Source organism: Salmo trutta, chromosome 4 (assembly GCF_901001165.1).
Source record: "Salmo trutta chromosome 4, fSalTru1.1, whole genome shotgun sequence".
NCBI lineage: Eukaryota > Metazoa > Chordata > Actinopteri > Salmoniformes > Salmonidae > Salmo > Salmo trutta.
The window spans coordinates 1,292,032-1,314,422 of record NC_042960.1 but is presented as its reverse complement, the minus strand read 5'-3'; the positions used below and the strand labels follow the sequence as shown (position 1 = coordinate 1,314,422).

Sequence of the window (22,391 nt, the reverse complement as noted above, 5' to 3'; positions counted from 1 at the left end):
AATCTAACTCTGTGATGTTCATACTATAGGTTGTGAGAGAGTGGTCAATCTAACTCGGTGTTGTTCATACTCTAGGTTCTGAGAGAGTGGTCAGTCTAACTCTGTGATGTTCATACTCTAGGTTCTGAGGGAGTGGTCAGTCTAACTCGGTGTTGTTCATCCTCTAGGGTCTGAGGGAGTGGTCAATCTAACTCTGTTGTTTATACTGCAGCTATTGGAGGAGTGGAGGCCCTTATGGTGGTGGAGTGGAGAACTGTGTGGTGGTACCTTACAGGTTATCAAGCCAAGGAGAATAGTGAGACAATCAGTGTTCTTATCCAGAGTTCTGGATATGTGAGGGACTGCTGTTTAAGGAACTCTTCACTGTATGTTCAGCAACATTTGACTGCTGAACTTATTTGGGCTTGCCATAACAAAAGTGTTGAATACTTACTGACTCAAGACATTTCAAATGTTCATTTTTAATTCATTTGTAAAAAAAAACAAAAAAAAACGGAATTCTACTTTGACATGACCTTCTACGTACACTTTCTGAAGGTAATTGTAATGCATCCAATGCATAAGAACGTAATTCATAATACATAGCCAGCCTACTGAAACCTACTTTTGGCGAAGTCTGACGAAAACCTTGTCACTCCATATTTGTTGTACACTGTGTATTCACACCCTTTGACTTTTTCCCCAAAATGTTGTGTTACAGCCTGAATTTAAAATGGATTACATTTATATTTTGTGTCACTGGCCTATGCACAATACCCCACAATGTCAAAGTGGAATTATGTTTTTAGAAATATTTACAAATGAATAACTACTAGCCTAGTTAAGCAGACTAAGAGCTGCTTAGTTTAATACGTGAAGCGAAACTGAATGTGAGCTATCGAGATCAGGCCGGTTTCACATGGCTACTAAACTAACTCCGTATTATAACAAAACAACTAACATGAGTCACTCACACAGTAGTCATTCACACAGTAGCTTTTTGTTCATGACAGACATGTAACTGGAGACTTACATTATGATACAAAAATGAATCATCAATCGTACAGTGCAAATAACATGTTGAGAAAGTGCTTAGAGAGAGTACTGTTGGCAACTTTTAAAGTGACATTCATTTAAATGTTGGCTTTGTCACACGAACCATTGTTGATGCAATGCAATGTCTGCGATCCAACAGGTATTTACAACCTCACAACGGGTCATATCCACCTTCCCACTTGGTTATTAACGCAGCATTAGATCAGATAAGTAAGTCTCTGAGGGACGTAGTGAAGAAGGCAGAGACCAGCAGACACACCAACAGTGGGAGGGACAGAGCGATGGAGGGCAGTCCCGCGTTGCGGACGATGGAAAACCGACAGGTGCCGACATTCATGGCCTTGTCCACCGCCACCAGCTCCACTGTCAGAGAGCAGCACGAAGCGTTGAACGCTGCTGCAACAACCGTCTGCTTTAGGTCCGTGTGGGTGAGGTTGCCCACTCCCTGGCGGTGTCTGAGGCTGGTGATCCCCGTGCCGTTAACGCCATCGGTCAGGTTGGCAGAGAGCTGCCAGAAGGCGGAGCTGCAGGCTGCTGGGTCTGCTGGGCAGTCGACCACCGAGACGCTAACCACCTCACACTGAGGAGGGGTGAAATCTGTCACCTGGGGGGGAGACACACACACAGAGAGAGAGAGAGAGAGAGAGAGAGAGAGAGAGAGAGAGAGAGAGAGAGAGAGAGGTCATGATCAGATGAGCTCCTGCATTTTTCAGCATGTTCTTAAAAAAAGATAGATTTAGAGTTAGATAAACTTGGATTTTTTTGTCAGGAACATATGCAGGATGCTACCCTATACAACATAACCTTCACTCCAAATCAAAACTCAAAACCTACAACCTGATTTTGGACGGAATTACGGAATCACCTGGAAGGCTTACAAATACCAAATATTATTATTCCAACGCTATACAGCAAATGTTCTGGAAATCAACAGAAACCTGAAACACCATCCAACCTGGAACTGAGTGAGTAATGTTTAGTCTGAAGCTATATTTTATTTCCAAAAGCCAAGAAGAAAAATACATGACATTACTGTGTATGTAAAGAATGAAAAGGCAAGAAAAGATCCCAAAATTAAGCTCCTTGTGGAAAATCAAGAGACACTTTTTGCTGACTACTATAAAAATGGGAACATCAGCAACCTCATCTTCCATACAAACCACCCCCTGGCATGGCACAGTGCTATATTAACACACTACCCCTCTGTTAAGAGGGGGGGTGTTATTGAGGGGTGGAAAATCAAGATACTAGACAACGAGGACTCTGAGTCAGCTAATATAAATCTCTATAAGTCTGGAACAGGTACAGGGCAACCCCAAACAGTTTCAGCTGGACTTTCACCTAATCAAAGAATTCGCCCAGCAGGAGAAGCTCTCCCTTGAGAAAGATACCCCGAGCGGGTCAGACCAGACCTCTTTATTATATAACCCCACAGACGAGCAACCCCAAGAGGAAGGTCAACCACCCAGCACAGAGTACTACCCGCTCACTGACATGAAGGATACATTTACCCAGCTGGAGGTAAGGCAGGTGGAGCTGGAACAGCAGGTGATTACACTCCAGTCAGCACAGACCCAGACAACAGTCCAGCACAACAACACCCCCTTAACCAGACCCAGAGAGCTGGAGGTGGAAAGAGATATATCTGCACTCTGGACTGTGGTGAGACAACTTCAACAATATAAAAGCAAGAGCAGGAGAAGAACAGAGCACTAGAGGAGAGAATCAGACTGCTGGAGGAGAGGGTGAGGAGGATGGCGGGTGACAGAGAACAACCCACTAGAGAGGTGGCCACCACAGAGAAGACAGCAGAACAACCTCAGCTCCCAACAAAAGTCTCGACACCACAGCAAAACAGTCCACCCCAGACCCTGACCATAGCGTCGACGTCACAACAGAACAGACAAATGAAGAACCCCAAGCCCAGGAGATCTCACCCCCTCTGAGCCCCCCCCGTCAGCCACCCTGATAGCCCTCATGACAACCCCCCCACACCCATGACAACCCCCCCACACCCACACCCACTGAGGACACGAAAGACACAGATTGTACTCCTTATGGATTCAAATGGGAAATATATAGAAGAAAATGCACTTTTTCCAAACACACAGTCTCTAAACTCTGGTGTCCATACACCCAGCGCGCCCTAGAACTTCTGTTTGAGGACTAACTAGGTTCACCTAGCCACATAATAATACACACAGGCACAATTGACCTGAGAACACAGCAGGAAAGGGTTGCCACAGCACTGAAGGGAGTGATTGAAAAATCTTCTTCATCTTTCCCCAATGCACAAGTGGTCCACCCTGCTACCACAAAAATACTTCCACCCTGCTATCATACAGTGGGTAAACACAAGTATTTCCCATGACTGTGCCTCAAAACCAAATGTTTACCTGGTCCACCACTCCACCCTGGACTTGAACAGCCTTTATGACCAGGTCCACCTATACAAGGCAGCAATGCCCACCTTCGCCCGGACTCCGAAGGACATCACTCTTAAACACAGCCTCAACACTTCACATAGGAGAAACAGATCAATAGACATCCCACCCAGACCAGCGAGACACACTCCCGGACCTGTGGGACCCCCCCCCCCCTGGAAGTACACATAGAGGACACACGCCGAGAGGACCTACATCCAGACCACAACACCAGCCACATACACACCCCCACCCCAACCCCAACCAATCAACACCCCCCCCCCCCCAAGTCAACCATGCCCACACCCCATTTAGGCCCCCTCAGATCAGACCTATGCCCCTCCTGCCCACCCCATGCACCCCACCCCTGGTACAACAGACCACGTATTCACCCTGCACACCCTAATTGACAAACAAACAAAACAAAACAAAGGCAAAGTCTTCTCATGCTTTGTTGATTTAAAAAAAGCCTTTGACTCAATTTGGCATGAGGGTCTGCTATACAAATTGATGGAAAGTGGTGTTGGGGGGAAAAAAATACGACATTATAAAATCCATGTACACAAACAACAAGTCACATGTCTATTGTTTGCTGACGATCTGGTGCTTCCGTCACCAACCAAGGTGGGCCTACAGCAGCACCTAGATCTTCTGCACATATTCTGCCAGACCTGGGCCCTGACAGCAAATCTCAGTAAGATCAAAATAATGTTGTTCCAAAAAAGGTCCAGTCACCAGGACCACAAATACAAATTCCATCTAGACACCATTGCCCTTGAGCACACAAAAAACTATACATACCTTGGCCTAAACATCAGTGCCACAGGTAACTTCCACAAAGCTGTGAATGATCTGAGAGACAAGGCAAGAAGGGCATTCTATGCCATCAAAAGGAACATAAAATTCGACATACCAATTAGGATCTGGCAAAAAATATTTGAATCAGTTATAGAACCCATTGCCGTTTATGGTTGTGAGGTCTGGGTCCGCTCACCAACCAAGAATTCACAAAATGGGACAAACAACAAATTGAAACTCTGCATGCAGAATTCGGCAAAAATATCCTCAGTGTATAACGTAGAACACCAAATAATGCATGCAGAGCAGAATTAGGCCGATACCCGCTAAATATCAAAATCCAGAAAAGATCTGTTCAATTCTACAACCACCTAAAAGGAAGCAATTCCCAAACCTTCCATAACAAAGCCATCACCTACAGAGAGATGAACCTGGAGAAGAGCCCCTAAGCAAGCTGGTCCTGGGGCTCTGTTCACAAACACAAACACACTCCACAGAGCCCCAGGACAGCAACATAATTAGACCCAACCAAATCATGAGAAAACAAAAAGATAATTACTTGACACATTGGAAAACATTAACAAAAAAACTGAGCAAACTAGAATGCTATTTGGCCCTAAACAGAGAGTACAAGGTGACAGAATACCTGACCACTGTGACTGACCCAAACTTAAGTAAAGCTTTGACTATGTACAGACTCAGTGAGCATAGCCTTGCTATTGAGAAAGGCCGCCGTAGGCAGACCTGGCTCTCAAGAGAAGACAGGCTATGTGTCACATCCTGACCAGCAGAGGGAGCAATTGGATTAATTTTGGTCAGGATGTGGCAGGGTTGTTGTGTGTGTGAATGGTTGTGTTGGTGATTAGGATTCCCAATTGAAGGCAGGTGTGTTGAGTTGCCTTTGATTGGGAGTCCTATATAGGAGTGTGTGTTTTTCTTTGGGGTTGTGGGTAATTGTTTCTTGTTTAGTGTGGTTGCACCTGACAGGACTGTTGGCTGTCAGTTTCCTTGTTTTTGTTTTTGTAGAGTGTTCTTTCTATTAAATTCAAGATGACGAACACTAACTCTGCTTTATTTTGGTCCTTTCCTGAAGACAGCTGTGACACTATGTGCACACTGCCCCACAAAATGAGGTGGAAACTGAGCTGCACTTCCTAACCTCATGCCCAACGTATGACCATATTAGAGACACATATTTCCATCAGATTACACAGATCCACAAAGAATTTGAAGACAAGCCCGATTTTGATAAACTCCTATACCTACTGGGTGAAATACCACAGTGTGACCTGTTGCCACAAGAAAAGGTCAACCAGTGAAGTACAAACACCATTGTAAATACAACCCATATTTATGCTTATTTATTTTCCCTTTTGTACTTTAACCATTTGTACATCATTACAACACTGTATATATACATAATATGACATTTGACATGTCTTTATTCTTTTAGAACCTCTATGAGTGTAATGTTTACTGTTCATTTTTATTGTTTATTTCACTTTGTATATTATCCACTTCACTTGCTTTGGCAATGTTAACATATGTTTCCCATGCCAATAAAGCCCCTTGAATTGAATTGAGAGAGAGAGGAGAGAGAAAGAAGAGAGAGAAAGAGGAGAGACCGTGATCATGATGTTGAGGGAGAAGAGATGAGGAAAGGAGGCTATTTGGAAGTGGAGACAGGCCATATAGTGGAGATGGCCCATATAGTGGAGACGGCCCATAGAGTGCAGACGGCCCATAGAGTGGAGATGGCCCATAGAGTGGAGACAGGCCATATAGTGGAGACGGCCCATAGAGTGGATACGGCCCATAGAGAGGAGACGGCCAATAGAGTGGAGACGGCCCATACAGTGGAGACGGCCCATATAGGCCTCTCAGCTCTCTAGTGTATCTTTATCTATACCTCTACTGTCTTACATTTCTACACCCATTGTGATGTCTCATTAGAATGCACACACAGGGTTCTATACAACAAAAAGATTAACTCAACATGTAAAGTGTTAGTCCCATATTTCATGAGCTGAAATAAAGATCACAGAAATACAAAAACAAAAAGCATATTTCTCGCAAATGTTGTGAACAAATTTGTTTACATCCCTGTTAGTGAGCATTTCTCTTTTGCCAAGATAATCCATCCACCTGACAGGTGTGGCATATAAAGAAGCTGATTAAACAGCATGATCATTACACAGGTGCACCATGTGCTGGGGACAATAAAAGGCTACTCTAAAATGTGCAGTTTTGTCATACAACACAATGCCAAAGATGCCTCAAGTTTTGAGGGAGAGTGCAATTGGCATGCTGACTGCAGGAATGTCCATCAGAGCTGTTGCCAGAGAATTGAATGTTAATTTATCTACCATAAGCCGTACCATAATGTTGTTTTAGAGAATTTGGCAGTACGTCCAACTGGCCTCACAACCGCAGACCATGTGTATGGTGTTGTGTGTGCGAGCTAATTTCTGCTGTCAACGTTGTGAACAGAGTGCCCCATGGTGGCAGTGGGGTTATGGTATGGGCAGGCATAAGCTATGGACAACGAACACAATTGCATTTTATCAATGGCAATTTGAATGCACAGAGATACCGTGACGAGGTCCTGGGGCCCATTGTCGTGCCATTCATGTTTCAGCATGATAATGCACGGCCCCATGTCACAAGGATCTGTACACAATTCCTGGAAGCTGAAAATGGCGCAGTTCTTCCATGGCCTGCATACTCACCAGACATGTCACCCATTGAGCATGTTTGGGATGTGTCACGGCTGTCGTTGGTGAATGAGGACCAAAATGCAGCAGGTACGTGAATGCTCATATTTAGATTTATTAACTTACAAAAAACAACTGAATACAAAATAACAAAACTACTAGAACTAACAAACGAACAACAAAACAGTCTGGCAAAGCATAGTGCTTTACACAGAACAATCACCCACAAAACACAAACACAAACACACCCTCATTTATGAGACTCTCAATCAAAGGCAGATAGAAAACACCTGCCTTCAACTGAGAGTCCCAACACCAATTCACCAGACATACTAGACTCCACATAGAACTACCTAGACATAAACCAAAACCCGGACATACTAAATCAAACACCCTTTACACAAACACACCACCCCGAACCACATAAAACAAATACCCTCTGTCACGCCCTGACCAAACTACAAAACAATTAACCTTATATACTGGCCAGGACGTGACAGTACCCCCCCCTTAAAGGTGCTACCCCAGAAGCACCTTAACACAAAAAAAATTACCCCCAAACAATACCCAAAAGAAAATTCCCCCTTACTAAAGGGAGGGAAGGGAGGGTGGCTGCCGTCAACGACGGCACTGTGCTACACCCCCCCTCCCCAACCCACCTATATTGGAGGCGGCTCCGGCTCAGGCCGTTCCAGGCTGTCTGGGCAGTCTGGCAGCTCGGGACGGTCAGGGCAGTCTGGCAACTCGGGACGGTCAGGGCAGTCTGGCAACTCGGGACGGTCAGGGCAGTCTGTCAGCTCGGGGCGGTCAGGGCAGTCTGTCAGCTCGGGGCAGTCTGGGCAGTCTGTCAGCTCGGGGCAGTCTGGGCAGTCTGTCAGCTCGGGGCAGTCTGGGCAGTCTGTCAGCTCGGGGCAGTCTGGGCAGTCTGTCAGCTCGGGGCAGTCTGGGCAGTCTGTCAGCTCGGGGCAGTCTGTCAGCTCGGGGCAGTCTGGGCAGTCTGGCCACTCTGGCAGGTCAGGGCAGTCTGGCCACTCGGTCAGCTCGGGGCAGTCTGTCAGCTCGGGGCAGTCTGGGCAGTCTGGCCACTCCGGCAGTTCAGGGCAGTCTGGCCACTCCGGCAGTTCAGGGCAGTCTGGCCACTCCGGCAGTTCAGGGCAGTCTGGCCACTCCGGCAGTTCTGGCCACTCCGGCAGTTCTGGCCACTCCGGCAGTTCAGGGCAGTCTGGCCACTCCGGCAGTTCAGCGCAGTCTGGCCACTCCGGCAGTTCAGCGCAGTCTGGCCACTCCGGCAGTTCAGCGCAGTCTGGCCACTCCGGCAGTTCAGCGCAGTCTGGCCACTCCGGCAGTTCAGCGCAGTCTGGCCACTCCGGCAGTTCAGCGCAGTCTGGCCACTCCGGCAGTTCAGCGCAGTCTGACCACTCCGGCGACTGTTGACTGACGGGCAGCTCCGACGACTGTTGACTGACGGGCAGCTCCGACGACTGTTGACTGACGGGCAGCTCCGACGACTGTTGACTGACGGGCAGCTCCGACGACTGTTGACTGACGGGCAGCTCCGACGACTGTTGACTGACGGGCAGCTCCGACGACTGTTGACTGACGGGCAGCTCCGACGACTGTTGACTGACGGGCAGCTCCGACGACTGTTGACTGACGGGCAGCTCCGACGACTGTTGACTGACGGGCAGCTCCGACGACTGTTGACTGGCGGGCAGCTCCGACGACTGTTGACTGGCGGGCAGCTCCGACGACTGTTGACTGGCGGGCAGCTCCGACGACTGTTGACTGGCGGGCAGCTCCGACGACTGTTGACTGGCGGGGCTGGGGACACGCACCTTGGGCTTGGTGCGGGGTGCTGGTACTGGGCGTACCAGATTGGAGACACGTACCTCAGGGCTAGTGCGGGGAGCTGGCCTGGGGCTCCATCCTTGCCCCTCTTCACAGCCCTTGTGCCCCCCCCCAAAAATTTCTTGGGGCTGCCTCTCGGGTTCCCTTAACTCTTCCATAGCCCTGGACACGAACCTCCTTAAATCCGCCCATGTCCATCCATCCATGCTGTTCTCCTGCTGCTTGGTCCTTTGGTGGTGGGTGATTCTGTCACGGCTGTCGTTGGTGAATGAGGACCAAAATGCAGCAGGTACGTGAATGCTCATATTTAGATTTATTAACTTACAAAAAACAACTGAATACAAAATAACAAAACTACTAGAACTAACAAACGAACAACAAAACAGTCTGGCAAAGCATAGTGCTTTACACAGAACAATCACCCACAAAACACAAACACAAACACACCCTCATTTATGAGACTCTCAATCAAAGGCAGATAGAAAACACCTGCCTTCAACTGAGAGTCCCAACACCAATTCACCAGACATAGAAACAGACATACTAGACTCCACATAGAACTACCTAGACATAAACCAAAACCCGGACATACTAAATCAAACACCCTTTACACAAACACACCACCCCGAACCACATAAAACAAATACCCTCTGTCACGCCCTGACCAAACTACAAAACAATTAACCTTATATACTGGCCAGGACGTGACAGGATGATCTGGATCGACATATACGATAGCGTGTTCCAGTTCCCGCCAATATCCAGTAACTTCAGACAGCCATTGAAGATGAGTGGGACAACATTCTAAAGACCACAATCAACAGCCTGATCAACTCTATGCGAAGAAAATGTGTCGCTCTGCCTGAGGCAAATGGATGGTCACACCAGATCCTGACCGGTTTTCTGATCCACACCCCTAAGTTATCTGTGACCAACAGATGCATATCTGTATTCCCAGTCATGTGAAATCCATAGATTAGGGCCTAATGAATTTATTTCAATTGACTGATTTCCTTATATGAACTGTAACTCTTTAAAATTGTTGCATGTTGCGTTTGTTTTTGTTCAGGATAATATATTTATGTCTATCTGTACATATATCTGAGGGTACCTTGGTGACAATAGAGAGGCGCAGGACGGCGTAGTTGGAGTCGGACGCCCCGGGGGCCACAGCCTCGATGGTTAAGGTGACATCTGTTCCCGAAGGTGTGTTGGCGGGCACCGTGATGGTAATTTCCCCTATGGAGTTTCCTCCGGTGGTCACAGCGATGCTGTTAAGTTAGCATCAGCAATGGGTTAGCATTAAGTGTCAATACAAATGATGCCAAGAGAGGACAATAATAATTAATGTTGAGTCATTTTGCTAGCGGAGAAGAAGCAAATTTTAACCAGATAACCTGGTCCCAGATCTGTTTGTGCTTAAATTGCCAACGCTTATGGTCAATGTGCCACGTGACAATGACCATAGGAGTTGGCAAGACAGAACAAACAGATCTGGGACTAGTCTTAGGATATTCCAGACCTGATCCCTACCTGCCAGGGACGTTCATTTTGAATTCTCGGTCATTTCTGGCACTGATTTTGTAGCTGCCTTCAGTGGCGTCGGTCATGATGGTGAAGGGAAGGGTGAAGGGTTTACCAGGCTCCATGCTTCTGTCCACCACGGCCTGAAAAGACAAGAAGAAGAAGAAGAAAGAGGAATTGTTGAGGAGTTGTTGTGAGGTCCACTTTTTTAATGTGCAGTTTGTTTGTTGACCCATTTACAGAGACACATTTCTGTGCTTAGAAAGTCCATGTTGCAATTTGTAAGTAGGGCCCACAGTACTACATGTTTAGGGAGTAATAGTCAGTCACTTTTTTCTTTCTGATGTTGTCTATAGATGTCTATGACCATGGTTTTTGTCTAACACTATCCCAACGTGCAATATAGACTCCTTCGTAATTTACAAATTAAAGCCGTTTTTCAATGTAAACAGGAAGTGTGTCATCATCACTTACCTTGATGGTAACCTTGGAGACGGACATCTGAGTGGTGGACTGTCTCTGGAACACGGTGGAGGAGACCACGTCTGTCCCGTTCAACAGCACCACAAACTCCCCCGCAGGGACCTTAGTTACCGTAACCAGGAAGTCCCCGTTGCCCATGTCTTCCAGGGCCCCGCCTACGACCTCTGACACTGACACTGTCACCAAGGCAACGTTGGCCACCTTGACAGAGGCTGGGCCCTTTCTGCCCAACACTGATACCAACAGCATGGCAGGCATACCTGGGAGAAGGAGAGAAGAGAGGAGGAACGGAGGGAAAGAGAGGGAGAGAGAGAGGAGGACGAGTGTAGGGGTAGGGAGAGAAAAACACAGAGAGAGAGAGAGGAGGAAAATTATCTTGAAGGGTGTGGCTATGTAACTGTTCTAGGTTCACATCAATTATTACAAATTACAATTAATGGCTTTTTATGACTTTGATAAAGTAGGCTTTATAAATGAACATAATTCATTGTTTCTACCTACACAACATCAAGGAGGACCAGCCTACTTTCTGATAGAGAATGCAGTGATGAGTGCAAAACCTCTCCCAGTGAGAAAAACGACGTGCGCAATGATCATCTGCCTCTAACGGTTTTAATGAAGTGGCAGCTGTATTCATGTAGATGATGTAGCCATGATGTCGCCTTAGTATAATTGTGATTGACAGATTACCTGCTTGATATGATAATGATTTTAAGATGATGGTGTAGTGTTTACCTGCTTTTGGATGGCCAGAGATGAGGGCGTATCCTGGGTGAGGTCCCTCCAAGGTCTCCACAAAGTCATAAACGAAGGCAATGGTACTCTGACCTGGAGACAGACAGACAGACAGACAGACAGACAGACAGACAGACAGACAGACAGACAGACAGACAGACAGACAGACAGACAGACAGACAGACAGACAGACAGACAGACAGACAGACAGACAGACAGACACACACACACACACACACACACACACAGTCAGTCAGTCAGGGCTGTATTCTCTCCCTTCTCTTATGGCTCTAACAGACCTGGGTTCAAATACTTTTTGACATATTTGTACATGATTTAAAAGAGTTAAGGTTAGGGTTAGGTAATGAGTTAGCTAAAAGGATTAAGGTAAGGGGAAGCGTTAGCTAACATGCTAAGTTGCTAAAATTGTTCCTGATGAATTATGAACAAGCAACCTTAGGGATTCTAGACGATTGCGTTATACACCCACCCATCCACCACGACCAAACATTCATCCTCCTTTTGTTTCTGCATTAAGAAACCTTCTGTCTTATGTAACTATAACAAGCATAGCATACAGTTGAAGTGGGAAGTTTACATACACTTTGATTGGAGTCACTAAAACTCGTTTTTCAACCACTCCACACATTTCTTGTTAACAAACTATGGATTTGGCAAGTTGGTTAGGACATCTACTTTGTGCATGACACAAGTAATGTTTCCCACAATTGTTTACAGACAGATTTTTTCACGTAAAATTCACTGTATCACAATTCCAGTGGGTCAGAAGTTTACATACACTAAGTTGACTGTGCCTTTAAACAGCTTGGAAAATTCCAGAAAAAGATGTCATGGCTTTAGAAGCTTCTGATGGGCTAATTGACATCATTTGAGTCAATTGGAGGTGTACCTGTGGATGTATTTCAAAGCCTACCTTCAAACTCAGCACCTCTTTGCTTGATATCATGGGAAAATCAAAAGAAATCAGCCAAGACCACAAGTCTGGTTCATCCTTGGGAGCAATTTCCAAACTCCTGAAGGTACCATGTTCATCTGTACAAACAATAGTACGAAAATCGTACTTTTTGGAGAAATGTCCTCTGGTCTGATGAAACAAAAATAGAACTGTTTGGCAATAATGACCATTATGTTTGGAGGAAAAAAGGTGAGGCTTGCAAGCCGAAGAACACCATCCCAACCGTGAAGCACGGGGGTGGCAGCATCATGTTGTGGGGGTGCTTTGCTGCTGGAGGTACTGGTGCACTTCACAAAATAGATGGCATCATGAGGAAGGAAAATTATTTGGCTGTATTTTAGCAATATCTCAAGACTTCATGCAGGAAGTTAAAGCTTGGTCGCTAATGGGTCTTCCAAATGGACAATGACCCCAAGCATACTTCCAAAGTTGTGATAAAATAGCTTAAGGACAACAAAGTAAAGTTATTGGAGTGGCCATCACAAAGCCCTGACCTCAATCCTATAGAACATTTGTGGGCAGAACTGAAAAAGCGTGTGCGAGCAAGGAGGCCTACAATCCTGACTCAGTTACATCAGCTCTGTCAGGAGGAATGGGCCAAAATTCACCCAACTTATTTTGGGAAGCTTGTGGAAGGCTACCCAAAACATTTGACCCAAGTTAAACAATTTAAAGGCAATGCTAACAAATACTAATTGAGTGTATGTAAATTTCTGACCCACTGGGAATGTGATGAAAGAAATAAAAGCTGAAATAAATCATTCTCTCTACTATTATTCTGACATTTCACATTCTTAAAATAAAGTGGTGATCCTAACTGACCAAAGACAGGGAATGTTTACTAGGATTAAATGTCAGGAATTGTGTATTTGGCTGATGTGTATGTAAACTTCCGACTTCAACTGTATAATACTAATCTGAGTGTCCCGGATTTACGTTTACTATTTTACGTCAAGTCTATGAGACCAGGCACACAAACACAGTGGAGGAGACTATGTCTGTCCTGTTCAACAGCAACACAAACTCCCCGTAGGGACCTCTGTACCATAACCAGGAAATCAGCCTGTCTTCCAGGGAATGAGGGCTGTATTATCTCCATTCTCAATATGGTTCTGGCAGACCTGGGTTCAAAGTTGAAATTGATTTGAAATGGTATTACAATTATTTCAAATGGTATAGATTTCAAACATACACTGCTGCTACTCTGTTTATTACCTATACATAGTCACTTTACCCTTACCTACATGTACATATTACCTCAATTACCTCGACTAACCTTTACCCCTAAACATTGACACGGAACCAGTTGTTGTTCTTGCTTTTTCTTACTTACTTTTTAAAACTCTGAATTGTTGGTTAAGGGCTCATGAGTAAGCATTTCATGGTAAGGTCTACCTACACACGTTGTAAACTCAGCAAAATAAGAAATGTCCTCTCTCTGTTATTAACTGCGTTTATTTTCAGCAAACTTAATGTGTAAATATTTGTATGAACATAACAAGATTCAACAACTGAGACATAAACTGAACAAGTTCCACAGACATGTGACTGGGGGTCAAAATCAAAAGTAACTCTCAGGATCTGGTGTGGCCACCAGCTGCATTAAGCACCGCAGTGCATCTCCTTCTCATGGACTGCACCAGATTTTCCAGTTCTTGCTGTGCGATGTTACCCCACTCTTCCACCAAGGCACCTGCAAGTTCCCGGACATTTCTGGAGGGAATGGCCGTAGGCCTCACCCTCCGATCCAACAGGTCCCAGACTTCTCAATAGAATTGAGACCTGGCTCTTCGCTGGCCATGGCAGAACATTGACATTCCTGACTTGCAGGAAATCACGCACAGAACGAGCAGTATGGCTGGTGGCATTGTCATGCTGGAGGGTCATGTCAGGATGAGCCTGCAGGAAGGGTACCACATGAGGGAGGAGGATATCTTCCCTGTAACGCACAGCGTTGAGATTGCCTGCAATGACAACAAGCTCAGTCCGATGATGCTGTGACAAACTTCCCCAGACCATGACGGACCCTCCACCTCCAAATCGATCCCGCTCCAGAGTACAGTCCTCGGTGTAAAGCTCATTCCGTCGACGATAGACGTGAATCCGACCATCACCCCTGGTGAGACAAAACCGCGACTCATCAGTGAAGAGCACTTTTTGCTAGTCCTCAGTCTGGTCCAGCGACGGTGGATTTGTGCCCATAGGCGACGTTGCTGACGGTGATGTGATGTCTGGTGAGGACCTGCCTTACGACATACCTACAAGACCTCAGTCCATTCTCTCTCAGCCTATTATGAACAGTCTGAGCACTGATGGAGGGATTGTGCATTCCTGGCGTAACTCGGGCAGTTGTTGTTGCCATCCTGTATCTGTCCCGCAGGTGTGATGTTCGGATGTACCGATCCTGTGCAGGTGTTGTTACACGTGGTCTGCCACTGCGAGGATGATCAGCTCTCCGCCCCTGTCTCCCTGTAGCGCTGTCTTAGGTGTCTCACAGTACGGGCATTGCAATTTATTGCCCTGGCCACAGTCCTCATGCCTCCTTGCAGCATGCCTAAGGCACGTTTACGCAGATGAGCAGGGACCCTGGGCATCCTTCTTTTGGGTTTTTCCAGAGGCAGTAGAAAGGCCTCTTTAGTGTCCTAAGTTTTCATAACTGTGACCTTAATTTTCTACCGTCTGTAAGCTGTTAGTGTCTTAATGACCGTTCCACAGGTGCATGTTCATTAATTGTTTATGGTTCATTGAACAAGCATGGGAAACAGTGTTTAAACTCTTTGAAGTGAAGATCTGTGAAGTTATTTGGATTTTTACGAATTATCTTTGAAAGACAGGCTCCTGAAAAAGGGACATTTCTTTTTTTGCTGAGTTTATTTGGTGCATGTGACACTTTTGATTTGATTATTTAAACCCAGGTCTGGGCTCTATGTGTATCAAGGCTGCCATCTAGTGGTGAGCATGAACATAACACACATATTTAATAGAACAGACGTATCTCGATGGTAACTCACCCGTGACCTTCAGTGTGTAGGGCTGGTTGGAGTTCATGCTGATTTCCCATAATCCCGTAGGGTTGTCGGTGGCCAGACGGACCCGGTAGAGGTTACCCACCGTCTGGACAGTCCCCAGTTTCCCGTTGGCCTCATTCTGTTTCTGGGTCACACCTGTAGGGGAAGGAGGGTGACAGTCAAATAGGATGACAGTCAAACATACTGTCAATGGGCTATACCTGGTTCATGATACCTTGTTAAAATATGCTTTGTGCCTAAAAACATTAGGATAGCTACATACTCGAACACGCAAAACAGGTCAACTGTAACTATTGAGGGAAAACTAACCTTAGATCAGTGTCTAGGGGAAATGTCATCCAATTCAGTTAGCTGAACCTTTACCTGAAAACTGATATCAGCTCAGTGTGTAGGTACTTTATTCTCTCTCCCACATTTTAATGTAGGTGTTATTGCCTTTCAAACAGGCTGTTGTACCAGATATAGTTTTCACAATAACACATATAACAATTGTTTGTTTCTTCTACATCTTTCCCATGTCTAATACATTGCATACACCTCACATCTGTAACAACTCTTCTTTTGTAAATTCTTGCCTACTGAACAATGAACACAACTCTTCTCTCATATACTTATTCTTGCTTTTAGAAGCTAAAAACTGGTGTTGGTTGGTCTGAGTGGAGTGGGGAAGAGTGCAGCAAGAAACACCATCTTGGGCCAAAAGCTGTTTGATTACAGAATCAGTCCCAAGTCACTGACCCTGATGAGTGAGAGCAGAGAGAGAGAGCTGTGGGGGAGGAGAGTGATGGTGGTGGACACTTCAGGTCTCTTCCACAGTGAAGATGAAGTCAGAGGGGAGATGGAGAGGGCTTTGTCAGCTGGGCTGCTTCACAGAGCAAGAGAAGAGAGTGACGGAGACACTGGAGAAGATGTTATGTCCCTCTATCAGTGAATATACCATAGTGCTCTTAAGTTATGGAGACAGACTGGAAAACAGGCTGGAATTGAACCCCCAACCCTGGCGTTGCAATACCATGCTTTACCATGGGAGCCACACGGGACCCCGTGTTGGTCTCCATAGACAAACATTGGCAGTAGAATGGCCTCACTGAGATTTCAACTTGGCACCGTCATAAGAATCCACCGTTCCAACAAGTCAGTTCGTCAGATTGCTGAGGCACGTAGTGCGTAACTCACTACTGAGTTACAAAGTGCCTCTGGAAGCAGCGTGAGCACAATAACTCTTTGTCAGGAGCTTCATTTATACCACTCCAGTGTCGGCTGTTTTTCATATTTTGGGCTATGCCCCTCAATTCCAGTGAAGGGAAATCTTAACGTTAACGCTGCAGCATACAATTACATTTACATTTAAGTCATTTAGCAGACGCTCTTATCCAGAGCGACTTACAAATTGGTGCATTCACCATATGATATCCAGTGGAACAACCACTTTACAATAGTGCATCTAAATCTTTTAAGGGGGGGGGTTAGAAGGATTACTTATCCTATCCCAGGTATTCCTTAAAGAGGTGGGGTTTCAATACAATGACATTCTAGACTATTCTGTGCTTCCAAATTTGTGGCAACAGTTTGGGGAAGGCCCTTTCCTGTTTCAGCATGACAATGCCCCCTGTGCACAAAGTGAGGTCAATAAGTAAATGGTTTGTCCAGATTGGTGTGAAAGACCTTGACTGGCCTGCACAGAGCCCTGACCTCAACCCCATCGAACACCTTTGAGATTAATTGGAACGCCGACTGCGAGCCAGGCCTTATCGCCCATTATCAGTGCCCGACCTCACTAATGCTCTTGTGGCTGAATGGAAGAAAGTCCCAGCAGGAATGTTCCATCATCTAGTGGAAAGCCTTCCCAGAAGAGAGGATGCTGTTATAGCAGCAAATGGGGGACCAACTCCATGTTAATGGCAATGATTTTGTAATGAGATGTTCGACAAGCAGGTGTCCACATACTTTTGGTCATGCAGTGTATAGCCTACAGGGTCATGGGAAGAATGTCAATTGCATCCTCCTCGCATCCTCTCTCCTGTCTGTGCCTCTTTCTCAAAACCCATTGAAGGAGAAGGTAAGAGGGGCGGTAACTAGCTTTCTCATCCAATGGGGTTTGAGAAGGAGGCAATTGAGATTCTCCCATGGACATTACCATCTGAGATCACAGAACTGTTCACAACACAATAACTGAGTTGGTTAAGAGTGACTTTGCTGCCCCTTAATCTTAAAACACTTTGGAAAAGGATTTAAAACTAGATCATTTTATTCTGATTCACACATTTAAATCCCAGATTGTAGGGCTGTTGACCACAGGTTACACATTTTTAAACCTGTTCTTTTAAATACAAGTTAAAATATGACTTTGGAAAGTTAAAATAGTTGTGCATAAGTTTTGTGTTTACATTTTGTAAAACCAAGCAAAACAGCAAGGAACAGGTTGGAATTGTAAGAATAAGGTGATATATCTCACATTTCTTTAAGCTAATTTCACTTAGCTATTCAACAACAATTAATTGCCAATTTTACAAACAAAAAATCCACACCCTCCCCCAAACATACACTGTTGAGTATAACTATAAACCACTTACTGTATTAAACATTTAAAAAACCCTAGCAATATGATTCAAATTATTGGTACTGGACGATAACCTGAGAAATTGAGTAATCATTCTCTTTAACCCATAGCCTACAATTTTCACACCCCCACATAAATCGAATTAACATAATACAAAAATCCTGTCTGTTTAAGCTAGAGACATTTTTTTTGCATAGTCTAAGTTTTAATCCACCACATCCGCTGATATCACCCTTCTGCATCTGCGGTGGAAGGTGGCAGAGATAAAGCGATGTTCGACAGACCATGAGACATCCCAAAAAATCTGTAAAATCGGTCTTCTCAAGATAATGTCTGTAGCATACAAACAAGACTCTTCTGAATTTGGGGCAGCCCTTTCTGTCAAATTCTGTCTGTAGCGTCCGAACGGTTTAGGCTACACACTAATATGACCCTTCCGTTGAAACACAATGGTTTTGATCTAGGACACCTACAAGCTTCACAAGACTGGTCTGAAGGTCTCCGGTACCAGTTAAAAACATTTATGGGAGTATATATGGAGAAAGTTTAGGTCCTAAAATAAGGCGATAAATACATGTAAAAAAAATATTGTTTCTTGATCTTTCTTATATCTCTCATATATTGGACAGACACTTCAGAACACACTTCCTTTAGATTTGGGGACTAGCTGTTGTTCCATGAATCTGTTATTTATTGTGTTTCTATTGGCTAATAGCAGTAATGCCAAATTAAATTTTTCATCCAATAACTGTTTTATATATATATTTTTGGGACACCTTAAGGGGTCTTAAAATTCTAAATCAAACAGCTAAATAATCCTGTGTATGACCATTTTAGAACAATTCCCCCTCCCCTGGTTTAGACAGGGATTAGACTTTAGAGGCAAAAAAAAAAATTGACTGATCGCTCTCTTATGCACTTGTCACTGCTAACTTCCATTGATTTATGTTTTATGTTGTGTTGTGGTGTTCATGTGAAACTAACTATATGTATGGTAACTTCTTGGCCAGGGCTCACTTGAAAAAGAGATGTCAATCTGAATGTGACTTCTCTGGTTAAATAAATAAAATATATATTCTAGCTCCTAGAGTATGGATGATCTCTATTCTAGCTCCTAGAGTATGGATGATCTCTATTCTAGCTCCTAGAGTATGGACGATCTCTATTCTAGCTCCTAGAGTATGAATGATCTCTATTCCAGCTCCTCGAGTAGGGATGATCCATGTTCTAGCTCCTAGAGTATGGATGATCCATGTTCTAGCTATGTTCTCTATTGTAGCTCCTAGAGCATGGATAATCCATATTTGAGCTCCTGGAGTATGGATGTTCTCTATTCTAGCTCCTCGAGTATGGATGCTCTCTATTCTATCTCCCAGACGGCTGCAATTTTAAAAACTGAAAAAGTAGATTGTGATGATTTATTGGCACATTGAACCATGTCGTTTTATTTTCTGTTGGTTAGGTCTTGTTTAGTTGGCACCTGTTTCTTATTAGTTCATTAGTGGGGGAGGGTATTTAGTCGTTCTGTGTAGTGTGTGCTGTGTGCGTGATTGTTTATTGTCAGGTGTTACGTGTTTGAGGTGCAGGTGTTTTTCCCCCCCTCTGCCTGTGGGTTTTAGTGCAGCGTGTTTTGGGCTGCGTCCCTAAGCTGTGTGCAGGCTGTTTGTTTTGGGCATTTGTTTTGCCTTGCCCTGCCTTACCTGTTTTCTGGGCAACGTGTGGATATATAATAAATATTTTCTGTGTGTTCACGGACTTGAGTCTCCTGCGTCTGACTTCGACCCTCCTGTTTCCTGGTGAACACTGACAGATATGTTACATTTAGAATGGTATGTATTAATTTGTGGATATCCATCATCCATTTCGCATGATATGCTATGAATTCCATTTCGAACAATATGTTACAAATTTGCAATACGTATGATACATACTAATAAAACATTTTGGGGTCTAATCTCATTGTCATTCTCCACCTAATAAATAAATTAGGAAGAACATTGGTTAACAGTAAGTTAAATTGTTGTTCAGTGTTTTCAGTTTGAGTCTATTAAAATTACCTTGTCTAAACAAACCTTTTAATCAGTAAAGTATTGTTTGTTATGTTACTGCAGTGGAGAGCATGATTTACAAGAAATCCCCTGAATGACTAGAAACAGACTTGCACAGACCCCACCCTTCTAGACAGTGAGGGGATTTCTTGTAAATCATGCTCTCTGCTGCAGTTACATTATGAGACTTTAGTTACTGATTAAATGGGTTGTTTGCCCAAGGTAATTTTAGGTGACTCAAACTGAAACTAACGTAGCAAAAATATTTAATTCAACTCAATAAAGTAACATGGATTGGACGTGTATGATTCAATACAAGTTTAGGTAGTACATGTGTTTACATAAGTGTTGTCTGTTGTGCTATTTCTGATCTTCAGATAAAGGAGGGATGGGTAACTTGAGGGAGAAAGAGGGTCAGCTAAAGACCAGTTACACCAACCTGACTGCAGAGAGAGACCAGATTCAAAGAGAGAAAGATAAAGTTAATATCTAATAATAGCTTCTACTGTCATGAAGACAATATATAATGTATTGCTAGATTGTAGATAATTGCTGTTTGTGTGATTAAGGAGGAATAGAATGAAGCCTTAAGTCTCTGGGATGTTTTGCCTTTTGAAGTCATAGTGGAAGTAGAGAAAAGGGTTATGCTGAATATTAGTGTGTCGGTTTGAAAATGTGTCTTTGTACTACCCTCAATATGTTATCTGGAGCAACAGTAGAATAAGAAGAAGAAGTGGCCCCAAGCAGCTCAGATCTTATCTTATATCACTGACTCATTGTCACTGACTCGTCGTGGCACATGGCATATCATATTTTATATTAATTGTTAAACTGATAAGTTTGATTCAATGTACAATAAACTTGTTTACCACAAAAGAGTAAACTCAGAGTGAAGTTGAATTGTTTAATACCAAATGCCGCAACAGCTGAAGCTCTCCCGCCCTTACAACGATATACTAAATGAGTTTGCACTGTTGACTTTAACCCTTTGCCCTGATTTCAACATCCCTTGGCCCATTTCCTCTTCTCGTCTGGGTTCCAAGCCTGGTCTCATCGACTAGACCTAACATAGTAAATGTAAATCCAGGACAAACAAATTAGTATGATATATTACGTTTGGTATGGTTACATAAGACAAAGTTACTTAATAAGTCAAACAAAATGAGGGTGGTTGGATGGTTGGGCATATAACACAAATGTCTAGCAACCCAAAAGTTACGTTCCAATTTCCTTACGGACAACTTGAGCATTTTATCTAATTAGCAACATTTAAACTACTTGCTACTTTGCAACTACTTCAAATGTTAGCTAACCCTTCCCATAACCCTAACCTTCACCCTTTTAACTAACCTAACTCCTAACCTGGTGCCAGAGGTGATGGCTGCCGTTTTACGGGATCCTAACCTACTGTGCTATTTAGTTTTTTCGCATTGTTGGTAACTTATTGTGTACATAAAGTTGCTACCATCTCTTCTGACCAAAAAGAGCTTCTGGATATCAGAACAGCGATTACTCACCTCGAACTTGACAAAGATTTTTCCTTTAATCTCTCTAGGGTAGGGGGCAGTATTTGCACGGCCGGATAAAAAACGTACCCGATTTAATCTGGTTACTACTCCTGCCCAGTAACTAGAATATGCATATAATTATTGGCTTTGGATAGGAAACACCCTAAAGTTTCTAAAACTGTTTGAATGGTGTCTGTGAGTATAACAGAACTCATATGGCAGGCAAAAACCTGAGAAGATTCTGTACAGGAAGTGCCCTCTCTGACCATTTCTTGGGCTTCTACACTCTCTTTATTGAAAACTGAGGATCTCTGCTGTAACGTGACACTTCCTACGGCTCCCATAGGCTCTCAGAAGGCGGCAAAACGGTGAATGATGCCTTTGGAGCCCCTGGCTGAAAAACAGTAGCGCATTTGGATAGTGGTCGATCAGAGAACAATGAGACTGGGGCGCGTGCAAGACGCGACACCATGTTTTTATTTTTTCGTCTTTGAACGAAAACAGGGTTTCCCGGTCGGAATATTATCTCTTTTTTACGAGAAATCTCATAAATTGATTTTAAACAGCGGTTGACATACTTCGAAGTACGGTAATGGAATATTTAGAATTTTTTTGTCACGAAACGCGTCGGGCGCTTCACCCTTCGTCACCCTTCGGATAGAGTCTTGAACGCGCGAACAAAACAGAGGATATTTGAACATAACTATGGA

At 44.2% G+C, this 22,391-nt stretch overlaps 1 protein-coding gene across 1 annotated transcript; it reads right to left on the bottom strand.

Moving 5' to 3' along the window:
- Window positions 1–1,056: 1,056 nt before the first annotated feature.
- LOC115190229 (uncharacterized) lies at window positions 1,057–15,742 on the bottom strand. The gene is made up of 6 exons (XM_029748721.1): window positions 15,548–15,742; window positions 11,561–11,653; window positions 10,817–11,085; window positions 10,352–10,485; window positions 9,930–10,089; window positions 1,057–1,639 (listed from the first exon to the last, which is right to left on the bottom strand). The coding sequence occupies exons 1-6, from the start codon at window positions 15,582–15,584 to the stop codon at window positions 1,238–1,240; spliced, it is 1,095 nt and encodes a 364-aa protein (XP_029604581.1). The 5' UTR covers window positions 15,585–15,742; the 3' UTR covers window positions 1,057–1,237.
- Window positions 15,743–22,391: the final 6,649 nt, after the last annotated feature.

Coding starts and splice junctions, on each gene's coding strand:
- LOC115190229 (XM_029748721.1), bottom strand. CDS start 15,584: ATGAACTCCAACCAGCCCTACACACTGAAGGTCACGG. Junction 11,086..11,560: donor CTCTGGCCATCCAAAAGCAG/GTAAACACTACA, acceptor TCCTTCTCCCAG/GTATGCCTGCCATGCTGTTG. Junction 1,640..9,929: donor GCCTCTCTATTGTCACCAAG/GTACCCTCAGAT, acceptor TCTCCCCCCCAG/GTGACAGATTTCACCCCTCC.